This window comes from Coregonus clupeaformis, chromosome 16, assembly GCF_020615455.1.
Source record: "Coregonus clupeaformis isolate EN_2021a chromosome 16, ASM2061545v1, whole genome shotgun sequence".
Classification (NCBI taxonomy): Eukaryota; Metazoa; Chordata; class Actinopteri; order Salmoniformes; family Salmonidae; genus Coregonus; species Coregonus clupeaformis.
This window is the reverse complement of record NC_059207.1, coordinates 54,516,396-54,528,836: the sequence shown is the minus strand read 5'-3', so window position 1 is coordinate 54,528,836 and position 12,441 is coordinate 54,516,396. Positions and strand designations below refer to the sequence as shown.

The 12,441-nt window shown below is 45.4% G+C and overlaps 1 protein-coding gene across 1 annotated transcript in view; it reads right to left on the bottom strand.

Annotated features, from left to right (window-relative positions):
- LOC121584623 (kremen protein 1-like) overlaps nt 1-12,441 on the bottom strand; it is a 110,391-nt gene that overhangs the window by 31,586 nt on the left and 66,364 nt on the right. The window contains exons 4-7 of the mRNA XM_041900618.2: nt 5,966-6,090; nt 3,391-3,544; nt 2,490-2,599; nt 1,996-2,218 (exon numbers count right to left, since the gene is read on the bottom strand). Coding sequence (XP_041756552.1) covers nt 1,996-2,218; nt 2,490-2,599; nt 3,391-3,544; nt 5,966-6,090 — 612 coding nt within the window. The remainder of the gene's footprint in view (nt 1-1,995; nt 2,219-2,489; nt 2,600-3,390; nt 3,545-5,965; nt 6,091-12,441) is intronic.

The following is a 12,441-nucleotide window of genomic DNA, read 5'->3' as shown; positions in this document are numbered from 1 at the left end:
TGCATTTGGAAAGTATTCAGGCCCCTTGACTTTTTCCACATTTTGTTACGTTACAGCCTTATTCTAAAATGGATGAAATTACACATTTCCTTCAACAATCTATACACAATATCCCATAATGACAAAGCGAAAACAGGTTTTTAGACATGTTTGCTAATTTATTACAAATAAAAAACAGAAATACCTTATTAACATAAGTATTCAGACCCTTTGCAAAAGACTTGAAATTGAGCTCAGGTGCATCCTGTTTCCATTGATCATCCTTGAGATGTTTCTACAACTTGATTGGAGTCCACCTGTGATAAATTCAATTGATTGGACATTATTTGGAAAGGCACACACCTGTCTATATAAGGTCCCACAGTTGACAGTGCATGTCAGAGCAAAAACCAAGCCATGAAGTCGAAGGAATTGTCCGCAGAGCTCCGAGACAGGATTGTGTCGAGGCACATATATGGGGAAGGGTACCAAAACAATTCTGCAGCACTGAAGGTCCCCAAGAACACAGTGGCCTCCATCATTCTTAAATGGAAGAAGTTTGGAACCACCAAGACTCTTCCTAGAGCTGGCCGCCCGGGCCAAACTGAGCAATCAGGGGAGAAGGGCCTTGGTCAGGGAGGTGACCAAGAACCTGATGGTCACTCTGACAGAGCTCCAGAGTTCCTCTGTGGAGATGGGTGAATCTTTCAGAAGGACAACCATCTCTGCAGCACTCCACCAATCAGGCCTTTATGGTAGAGTGGCCAGACGGAAGCCACTCCTCAGTAAAAGGCACATGACAGCTTGCTTGGAGTTTGCCAAAAGGCACCTAAAGGACTCTCAGACCATGAGAAACAAGATTCTCTGGTCTGATGAAACCAAGATTCAAGTCTTTGGCCTGAATGCCAAGCGTCACGTCTAGGGGAAACCTGGCACCATCCCTACGGTGAAGCATGGTGGTGGCAGCATCATGCTGTGGGGTTGATTTTCAGTGGCAGGGACTGGGAGACTAGTCAGGATCGAGGGAAAGATGAATGGAGCAGAGTACAGAGAGATCCTTGATGAAAACCTGCTCCAGAGCGCTCAGGACCTCAGACTGGAGCAAAGGTTCACCTTCCAACAGGACAATGACCCTAAGCACACAGCCAAGACAACGCAGGAGTGGCTTCGGGACAAGTCTCTGAATGTCCATGAGTGACCCAGCCAGAGCCCGGACTTCAACCCGATCGAACATCTCTGGAGAGGCCTGAAAATAGCTGTGCAGCGACGCTCCCCATCCAACCTGATAGAGCTTGAGAGGATCTGCAGAAAAGAATGGGAGAAACTCCCCAAATACAGGTGTACCAAGCTTGTAGTGTCATACCCAAGAAGACTTGAGGCTGTAATCGCTGCCAAAGGCGCTTCAACAAAGTACTGAGTAAAGGGTCTAAATACTTGTAAATGTGATATTTCAGTTTTTGAAATACCTGTTTTTGCTTTGTCATTATGGGGTCATTATGTGTGTAGATTGATGAGGGAAAAAAACAGTTTAATCAATTTTGGAATAAGGCTGTAACGTAACAGTGGAAAAAGTCAAGGGGTCTGAATACTTTCCTAATGCACTGTATAGTGTATGTATGGGTGATGTGATGTTGATGACAAGGGTTGGGGACAATACTAATTGACGCCCTCCTGAAGTCCTTACCTATCTACCTGTCTCTTAACTTAGTATGTGACAGCTAGGTTGGTGCGTATGTGTGTGTGTGTATATGTAACAGTGTTGCTTCTGTCCCTCTCCTCGCCCCTACCTTGAACCAGGGACCCTCTGCACACATCGACAACAGTCACCCTCGAAGCACCGTTACCCGTCGCTCCACAAAAGCCGGGGCCCTTGCAGAGCAAGGGAAACAACTACTTCAAGGTCTCAGAGCGAGTGACGTCACTGATTGAAACGCTACTAGCGCGCGCCGCTAACTAGCTAGCCATTTCACACCGGTTACATACATACTGTATACGTATATCCCATTGCAAACCCACCTTGGTATGTGACAGCGAAGCCCTTTGCTTGGTTGGTGCGGTCTGAGTAGAAGTAGAGGATAACAAAGTCTCCAGTGACGTTGACCAGGTCCCGGGGCGGGTTATGGCCATCGAACCGTGCTAACACCTGGGTGGTATAGCCATCCAGCAGTTCCACCATGTCTTTCTGGTCCGAGATGTCAAAGAAGGTAAAGTTGAACAGGATCATGGAGGCTCCAGGTACCTAATAATAATTCAAATATAAAAAATACATAGCACTTAATAATACATAGTACTTAATAATACATAGTAGTAACTACTTTCTGAAACCCAAAGATGCTTTAGGCAATAGGCAACAAATGTAAGCAACAAAACAAATAAAATACAAATATTGCATCCCAAATGCACCCTATCCCCAATATAACGCCCTACAGTTGGACCCTGGTCAAAAGTAGTGCACTATAAAGGGGATAGGGTGCCATTTGATCGAAACCCAAAGAAACAAGACACAATACCTGGACAGTCCAGTAGCAGACCCTCCCTGCCTCGTACTTATCAGGGAAGTCAGGGGAGTAGACCACCCCAGAGGGGGCAGAGTAGTTACCCCCGCACGCACCAACACGAGCTGGAGGAGATAAACAGACAAAGATCATTAAATGGATAACAGTTCAATTATTGAAGTTTGCATTTTGCTTATAAGTCTCTCATACAACTAACCCTCTTACATAACTAACCCTGTTGACTCCTACATCTCGTAGTTGCCATAGAGACCTTTTCATATAGAAACCACATCCAACAGACTCTCTCAATGATAGAGTGGAATGAAGAGTTTTGAACACATAAGGGAAAGATGAGACTAGATTGAACAAGGAGTGTTTCATAATTGTTGTAATTGTGTTGACTACAGCTGTGAAATCTGTGTCTCATTATCTAGCAGTTGTGTCTTGCATAAACGTTACGCTTGTGTAGCCTATTAGAAAGAGATTTAGCATGTATTGTTTTGCCAAAATCATCAAATCATTTTATGACAACAAAGGGAGAGATAGAACATTATGTTTACATGACTCTTCCAATGAGTGAGTTGGTGAGTGTTGCAATCCTTTCATATTAGGTTCCTTCACTTAAAAAAAAATCTCCATGCACCTGGAAATATGCTAGGTTTGTGAACTCCACTTTTTACATATTAGGTGAAGCATCATAGATGTTAGGGGAGTTATAACGGGCTGACCAGACTAGGGTCGTTTTCACTAGAAGCCAAATGGAAAAAAAACAGCCCAAAACTGTGAAGGACTACCTGAATATGTACAATAAGAAACTCTTGTTTTTATTGTTTGCACAGGGAAAAACATTTCTACAGTTTGAAACGATGTGCACTAATGAATACGACCCAGAGCAAACGATCTCCTATCTACTCACTGTCGAAGATGATGACCCATCCATCTCCTCCACAGGGCTGGGTGTGGTCACCAAAACACACGTGGTTGCATTCCATACTGGGTGCTTTGCCATGGCGATGCAGGTCCAGGTCGTTGCCACAGAAACAGGCGTAACCCGACTCCATCCCAGCCAGCTACGGAACAGAGAGAGACATGCAAATCAATCAATGATCATCAAATTTGAATCTCAAATCAAACTTGATTTGTTTAGCACTTGCGTAAAGCTTTACAAGAGGGTAAGACCTTCACTTTTAAAAAGTGTAGTGCAGCACTGAGGAAGAAAACCCTTTGGATGAGAGCAAAGAAAGAAACCTTGAGGGGAACCAGACCTTAGAGAGAGCTCAACCTTCTTAAGCCAACTCTGGATGGTAGAGTCAGAAGAGTTGTCCACCTCACTTAATCAGAGATACTACTATATCATCTAACGTGTCATGTTAATAGGCATACTTTCAGAATGAGTCCATAGACATCCTAAAAAGGACTGTTTTTCTGTCCTAAAACAAAGTGATTTATGTCTCTAAAGCCATCAGGCGTTTGAGGATAATAATATGGTGTGGTTGGGTTGAGTCCAGTGCTTTCGGAGAAACAGAACAGTCACCACTCTTGATGCGTTCCAAATGGCACCCTATTCCCTATGTTTCAAAAGTTGTGCAACTACATAGGAAATAGGGTGCAATTTTGGACGAATCCCCATTATGTCAGCAGTAATTAGAGGGTAACTAGTTAAGTACCATTTCACATCAAAGACCTCAGTGGAGGGCTAAAATAAACCAATCTGAAATAGCATCGGACCGCTTAACCTTCAACTCTTAGTCAAAACAGAGTAAACATTTCCTAAAGCCATGTTGCGTTGAGCTGTATTAGAATGAGAGACAGAATCACAGGATGCTTCCCAAATGGCACCCTATTCCCTTAATAGTGCACTACGTTTGACCAGGGCCCACTATAGTGCACTACTTTTGACCAGGACCAAGTAGTGCACTATACTAGGCTGCCATTTGGGACCCACAACAGTCAAAACTCTTCAAACATCTTGACCTTTCCTTTCAGAATTCAGATCCAACCCAGTCATACTCAGTGTAGAGGCAGAACACTGACTAAAAGCTCCTTTGTCTCCCATTAAAAGAAGACCATTGTGTAATTTTCTTCCCATAAATGAATTCATACGAAGGTACCGCATCACTTCCCTTCATTCTGAAAAATTTCTCATGAAGCTGGAATTTATGTAACTAGACTCCTCCGCCCGCTAATCGAACCGACGTGAATGCGTTACATATTTATCAGATGAAAATGAAAAATTACTTGAGAAAGGAAGAAGGAAGTCAAACGTGAAGTCCTCTGGTGACAGAGCAGAAAACTGTTTGCAGGGAGCATCTGAATCACTGAGTCACTAAGTCACTGGTTGTCTCCCAAATGGCACCCTATTCCCTATGGGCCCTGGCCAAAAGTAGTGCACTATATAGGGAACAGGGTGCCATTTGGGACGCACGCACCGACTTCCTGTCTGACTGACTTAAGGTTGGATGTGGTTGTTTGTCATAGTGAAGTCAGAGGGCGTCAATACAGCGTTTTAAATGTGCATTAGAGACAATGACAATCGGAGGACGAACAGACGTTATGGTCTCAGGCTGTGGAAACATCATGCCAGTGCCATCTGCGGAGAGGGACACACACACACACACACACAGAGGGGCAGACTGTCACTGCTCATCAGTGCAGACAGCGTCTGAGTGCTGGGTCTGTCGCAGGGCAAACTGGAAGTGTCCACACAGAACATAAACACCTGCCACTGTTTACACCCATGGTCAGTACCCAAGACAATAGAAGGCCATAGAGAGTGTACATTAACACCTGCCACTGTTTACACCCATGGTCAGTACCCAAGACAATAGAAGGCCATAGAGAGTGTACATTAACACCTGCCACTGTTTACACCCATGGTCAGTACCCAAGACAATAGAAGGCCATAGAGAGTGAACATTAACAGCTGCCACTGTTTACACCCATGGTCAGTACCCAAGACAATAGAAGGCCATAGAGAGTGTACATTAACAGCTGCCACTGTTTACACCCATGGTCAGTACCCAAGACAATAGAAAGCCATAGAGAGTGTACATTAACAGCTGCCACTGTTTACACCCATGGTCAGTACCCAAGACAATAGAAGGCCATAGAGAGTGTACATTAACAGCTGCCACTGTTTACACCCATGGTCAGTACCCAAGACAATAGAAGGCCATAGAGAGTGTACATTAACAGCTGCCACTGTTTACACCCATGGTCAGTACCCAAGACAATAGAAGGCCATAGAGAGTGTACATTAACAGCTGCCTGTGATGTTTCATCATCTGATGGGTCACTGAATTAATTTGAAATGTGAGGATAGTTATGGTCATAAACATAGAAATACAGTGTCTAGAACAGACAGCCATTCTTCCCTCAAAGATGATTTTTTGAGGATGAAACAAGTTAGAGAGTTCAGATGGTGAACCAAATCTTGAAAGGCATCCTATTCCCTATAGTGCATTACTTTTGGGACACATCCATCTCTGTACCTTGTATCTCTGTTTCCGGCAGAAGCTGATGCAGTTCTGGATGGTGAGTTTGTCTGAGGTCTCACTGCTCCCTGTCAGGGTGGGAGGGTCTCCACTGTCTTTGAAACAACCCAGGTTACCTGGCACTGGAGAAAACACAGAGAGGAGAGCATGGGTTAGTCATGTAGTTCTTCATGAGAGGCCCTTCTGTACTTAAAATCACACATTATATTAAACATTCACTATATTTCCCAGATAGGAAGTTGGTGGGAGGAGCTATAGGAGGACGGGGTCATTGTAATGGCTGGAATGGAAAAAATGAAAAGGCATCAAACACATTGAACATATAGAAACTACATGTTTGATTCCATTCCAATCATTCCATTCCAGCCATTACAATGAGCCCGTCCTCCTATAGCTCCTCCCACTAGCCTCCACTGATTTCCCATGATGCACCTGTGTGGTGTATTACCAGAGTCCTGTTTGAAACAACCAATCCCACAGAGATCATTTACCATGAGGCTAAGCCATATGCCAGAACAGTGGTTGTGTGGGACTTCCCACAAACCACCTGTGTCTCATAGAACAACTAAGATATAGAACATTGGTCCACAGAGCCAATCCTGAGGGACCCCTGAACATGCAGGTTTTAGCTCTGTACTAGAGCATACACTACACTTCCCATGAACCATCTGTGTCTCATAGAAGAGTGGTCTCAGAGTGTATGCATTTTTAGAACATAAAACAGGTATTAACCCAAGAAAACAGGTATTAACCCAAGACACAGACCATTGGCCCTCAGAACCATTCCTAGGTTGTAGTTCTGTAATAGATCATTAGATCATACAGTACATTTCCTGTAACCTGGTCTGTAATGTGGCTCTGTTGAAGGGTGTTGTGTTTTATAAGGTGTGATTAACACTTCTTCTCCAAAGGCTGGCCTGATTCCACATGCACGCACACACACACACACACACACACACACACACACACACACACACACACACACACACACACACACACACACACACACACACAAACACAGGCACACTCACACACAGACACACACACACACAAACACACACACACACAGGCACACTCACACACAGGCAGGCATGCACACACACACACGCACACACAGATGCAGACACAGACACACACACTCCGGCGGACTGGGAACGCCATGAAACACGATGAGTTGAGCCAAAAAAAAAAACGCCATCTCCCCAGAATTCTCTGGCTGGCTTCAGTTTGAGATTGTTATGTTAATTGTCACCAGACAAAAAGTTGGGTTTGGAAGAAAGGAGGAGGAGGTGAGGGAGGAGAGGGGGAGGAGGTGAGGGAGGGGGAGGAGGTGAGGGAGGAGAGGGGAGGAGGTGAGGGAGGGAGGAGAGGGGGAGGAGCTGAGGGAGGAGAGGGGGAGGAGGTGAGGGGTGAGGGAGGAGAGGGGGGAGGAGGTGGGGGGAGGAGGTGAGGGGTGAGGGAAGAGAGGGGGAGGAGGTGAGGGGTGAGGGAGGAGAGGGGAGGAGGTGAGGGGTGAGGGAGGAGAGGGGGAGGAGGTGGGGGAGGAGGGAGGAGAGGGGAGGAGGTGAGGGAGGAGAGGAAGGGTGTCTGAGTCACAGCGAGAGGGTGTTGGAATCTAGAGTATGTGCATTTCTGGGCGAACTGGAAGTATCACTGCCATAGAGGGTAGTGTGTGTGAAACTGTCTGTGCGTGTTTGTGTATGTGTGAGAGATAGGGAGAGAAATTGGCAGTAAGAGTGTACTTTCAGGGTTGAGGTAACCAAGTAAAACTCAACTCCACGATGTACTCCACATCAATGGAGTTGTGCGGAGACGAGAGTGGGTGGACTGGAGCTCCGACATCACATAAAATGAATGTCCTGTGTAATTGCGTGCTATTCTTTAGGTGCTGAAATTAGTAATTTTTGATAAAAACTTAATTCTATGCGATGTAGGAGCTCCAGCACCCATACTATTCGTCGCTCTACTCTGTTGATGTGAAGTACATCGTGGAGTTGAGTTTTACTTGGCTATCGCTGAAGGTGCTGTAGGGCAGTGTTTCCCAACCGGTTCTCGACTACCCCTAACAGCACACGTTTTTGTTGTAGCCCCAGACAGAAACTCCTGATTCAACTGGTCAAGGGCTTGATGATTAGTTGACAAGTAGAATCAGGTGTGCTTGTCAGGGGCCACAATAAAAAGATGTACTGTTGGGGGTACTCGAGGACCGGAGTTGGGAAACAGTGCTGAAGGGTGTGTCTGCATGCTTGAGTGTACACGCATTTATCGCCATAACTGTGCTAGACAGAGAGATGGGGGTACAGCGGACGTGTTGACCCCAGAATACCTCACAGTAAAGCAGCCTGGGGCTCTCTCTAAATATTGATGAGAGAGGAGAAGGTCTATTGAGACAGAGGTAAAATAGGAGCAGAAGACAGCTACTGCTGCAATATACACGGCCTATAAAAGCACACTTCTGAGGACATGGTCTAGGACAGACAAGAGAAGCTGCCACTGTCCCAGGGGGTTGGGTTGTAAGAAAAAAGAAAGCTTTGTGTTCTCTGCAAGATAAATAAAGTGTTCTTCACCCCAATCCACTGTGCATTCATTAAACACGGTGTAAGTAAGTAATACAATGCAAAACTGTAAACACTGAATAATTATATTCTAAGAAAAACCTTCAAGCCTGGACTAATACATATAGTAGGATACAGAATCCTTTGTTTCATTAGGATTCAAATTGTATTACTTTCATTTTCATTTCAATGTTCTATGGGTAAAATATATTAGAGAGAACACATGAAATTTGTGGAGAGAGAGAGAGAGAGAGAGAGAGAGAGAGAGAGAGAGAGAGAGAGAGAGAGAGAGAGAGAGAGAGAGAGAGAGAGAGAGAGAGAGAGAGAGAGAGAGAGAGAGAGAGAGAGAGAGAGAGAGAGAGAGAGAGAGGTTTATCTGACTGTCATGGCTGGTTTGAGAGACAACTCAGTGATATGACAGTTTAAAAACAACCTAAGGTGCTAACCAAGCTACTTCTACGGCAAATATCAGTATTAGCTTAACCACCTTATTAACCACATATACCTGATTGCTGAATGAGACTTGTGTAAACCTTGGTAACTTTTCATTGAAAGAACCTAACCAAATATACACAAAACATTTCCATGACAGACTGACCAGGTGAATCCAGGTGAAAGCTATGATCCCTTATTGGGATCACCTGTGAAATTCACTTCAATCAGTTTAGATGAAGGGGAGGAGACAGGTTAAATAAGGATTTTTAAGCCTTGAGACAACTGAGACATGGATTGTGTATGTGTGCCATTCAGAGGGTGAATGGGCAAGCCAAGATATGTAAGTGCCTTTTGAATGGGGTATGGTAGTAGGTGCCAGGCGCACTGGTTCGTTTCAAGAACTGCAACGCTGCTGGGTTTTTCACGCTCAACTGTTTCCCGTGTGTATTAAGAATTATCCACCACCCAAAGGACATCCATCCAACTTGACACAACTGTGGAAGCATTGGAGTCAACATGGGCCAGTATCCCTGTGGAATGCTTTCGACAACTGACGAATTGAGGCTGTTCTGAGGGCAAAAGGGGATGCAACTCAATATTAGGAAGGTGTTCCTAATGTTTGGTATACTCAGTGTTTAACCTTATACAAACAATACGCTAGATTGGTACGAGGTTTCAAGAGTTAGAGAGAGTTAGAGAGAGAATGAGTTCTAGAAGAGGCCTGTAGATGTATTGTTAGCACACACACACATTTTAACTGGTGTATGCTGGATGTTTAAGACTTAAAACCTATGCCTAGTCCACGTTTTGTTTTCGGGGTGTTTTCTACAGGCCGAGAGAGCAAGAGAGTGAGAGAGAGAACATATTGTTGATTTGTAATAGTTCATATACAGTACTTTGGCAACAGTGGCAACCACAAATTCATGCCAATAAAGCATTTATTGTATTATATTGTATTGTATTATGAGAAAGACAGGGAGAGATAGAGGGAGAGAGAGAGAGTGGATCATGACGAAGACCACACACGTGCGCTCCCAGTCCCGCTGCCTGCCTCGCCGATGCCAATGTAAACGTTTTGGCTGACACAATAGCTTGTCTATGTAAATAGCAGATGCCGCAGATGCGTTGGCGTTTGCGTAAGGACGAAACACGAGCAGGGCGAGGTCTTCTGGGAATCCCAAAAGAGGTTCAAAAGGCCAGTGCTGAACACTTGCTAACCAATGATGCGTCCCAAATGGCACCTTTATAGTGCACTACTTTTGACCAGAACCCTGATTAAAAGTAGTACGCAATATAGGAAATTAGGGTGCCATTTGTGACATAAACCAAATGTCCTAGACCAGGACAGGACAACGTTGCTACTCTACGCCCTGCTTCTCGCCCACGTTCTCTGACCGCAGTCCGACCACACTGTTGGCCAAAGGGCCATGACGGGATCAACGAAGTGTAGAGTGTTTGATGGATAAGAGAGAAAGGAGACGGGAGACGATGATGAGAGAGAGAGAGATGGAGAGAGCAGAAGAGAGGTGAGGGAGAGAGAGCACTCTGAGTTTGAGGAGAGGAGCAGTGAAGAGGGAAGGAAACAACATGCTTCAACTCCTCTCCATCCTTCCCTCTCCTCTATAAATCACCAGGACTATCCCTTCTGTCTTGCTTTCCTTCTTTTTATCCCTTCTTTTCTTCTTTCCAGCCACGTCAAACCCCTCTCGCTTTACGAGACGATTAATACCTCTGTCTGGCTCATTTAGTGTGGCAGAGCACGCACAGTGCAGCACACAGCGGCAGACTGGAGGATTTAGGAGGGAGATTAAGTGGCGAGTTAAAGACAAACATGACAGTAATGTGGATATTTGGAGTCTTGATTAGGTACTTCATACTCTCCAGGGTGAGGCAGGTAGATGTTAGGACATGAGTTTAAGCAGCCCAGGTATTCTTCCAGTTACTCTAAAACCTGTAAAAATATGCAGGGTGTGACCCGAGTTTAGACTTTAGAGCGGTAAACACCTGGTGTGTACAGCAACACAAACACACACACACACACACACACACACACACACACACACACACACACACACACACACACACACACACACACACACACACACACACACACACACACACACACACCCCGGTAAACACCTGGTGGTTTGTATAGCAACCGTCCTCTCCTGAGCTAAAGCTAACCCAGGCAGGTACTTACCACTTCAATAAGGCTTTCAAACAGCAGGGAATGGTACTACAGGGCTCAGCAGTGAGATTAAAGGCAGCAGGCCCCGTGGTTCTCTTTTGACAAGAAGATTGCAGACTACTGTCAATTTATCTGCCTTTGTCCTGTAGATCCCAGCGGCAGCAGCTTCAGCAACTCTTGGATTGTGAGTGTGTGTGTGTGCGTGCGTGTGTGTGTGATATTAGCCCTGAATCACAGCTTTGCTCGCTCAGGAACTTGAGATGACAATGGAAGGTGGCAGTATTTTTCTGCTAACGTCGGCAATTATGGCAAAAATGCCTTAACAGAAGAAAGGCCCTGAGCAAAGCATTGTTCGTCAGCTACATCTGCTACACAGACGCAAGCCGCACAACCAGTACAAAATCTTTGCTTGTAATAAAATAAATACACACACTTTAAAGCCGTCAGTGGAATTTGGTTTAACAAGCCGTTGGGGAGATGAGGGAAAGAAGGTATATGAAGGCAGCAACACCTATATCAGCCAGGCCAGACTGGAGAGAGGCCTGGGGAGAGCACAGCATGGGGATACACATCAGTAGAGACACACACACACACACACACACACACGCACACACGCACGCACGCACGCACGCACGCACGCACGCACGCACGCACGCACGCACGCACACACGCACACAGAAATACACAGACCCCGACACAGGAGGACCTGTCTGTAGACAGAATCATCACAACTTGCTGTCTCGGCTAGGAAGAGATCAGTTACCACACCCCAGGGTTCATTGCAGACAAAACAACAACAGAAACAGACTTCAGGGGTGTCTGTCTGTCTGCAACAGGATAAGACACCTCTGGAGAAGGAACAGACACCTAGACCAGACCTAAAAGCATCAGTGGGGAGAGGGCCACAGCATGATAACAAATGCCACAACATCAAACACACAGCCAGGGATATTTATACATGAGAGATGAGAGGAAAGGAGAGGGAGAGACACACAGAAAGACAGTGAGGGAGGAGGAGGACAATAAGAAGACAATGACTTAATAAACCAGCCTTTTCTAAAGTCTTTCTAAACTAGCTGCCAAGTGCTAACGACCTGCAGGACTCATTCATGAGGGGGAACAAATATCTGCAGCACACCAGTATTGACTCAACATTTCGCTCTTTATACAGTGTAAATGTCTCAATGGTCAGTGTCTCAGTGGCCACTCTCTGTGTGCCGGCCTAAAGAATGCACAATGTTCCCACTCCGGGGGAACACAAAAGGTCAGTTTAGCAGCAACACACTACGCAACTC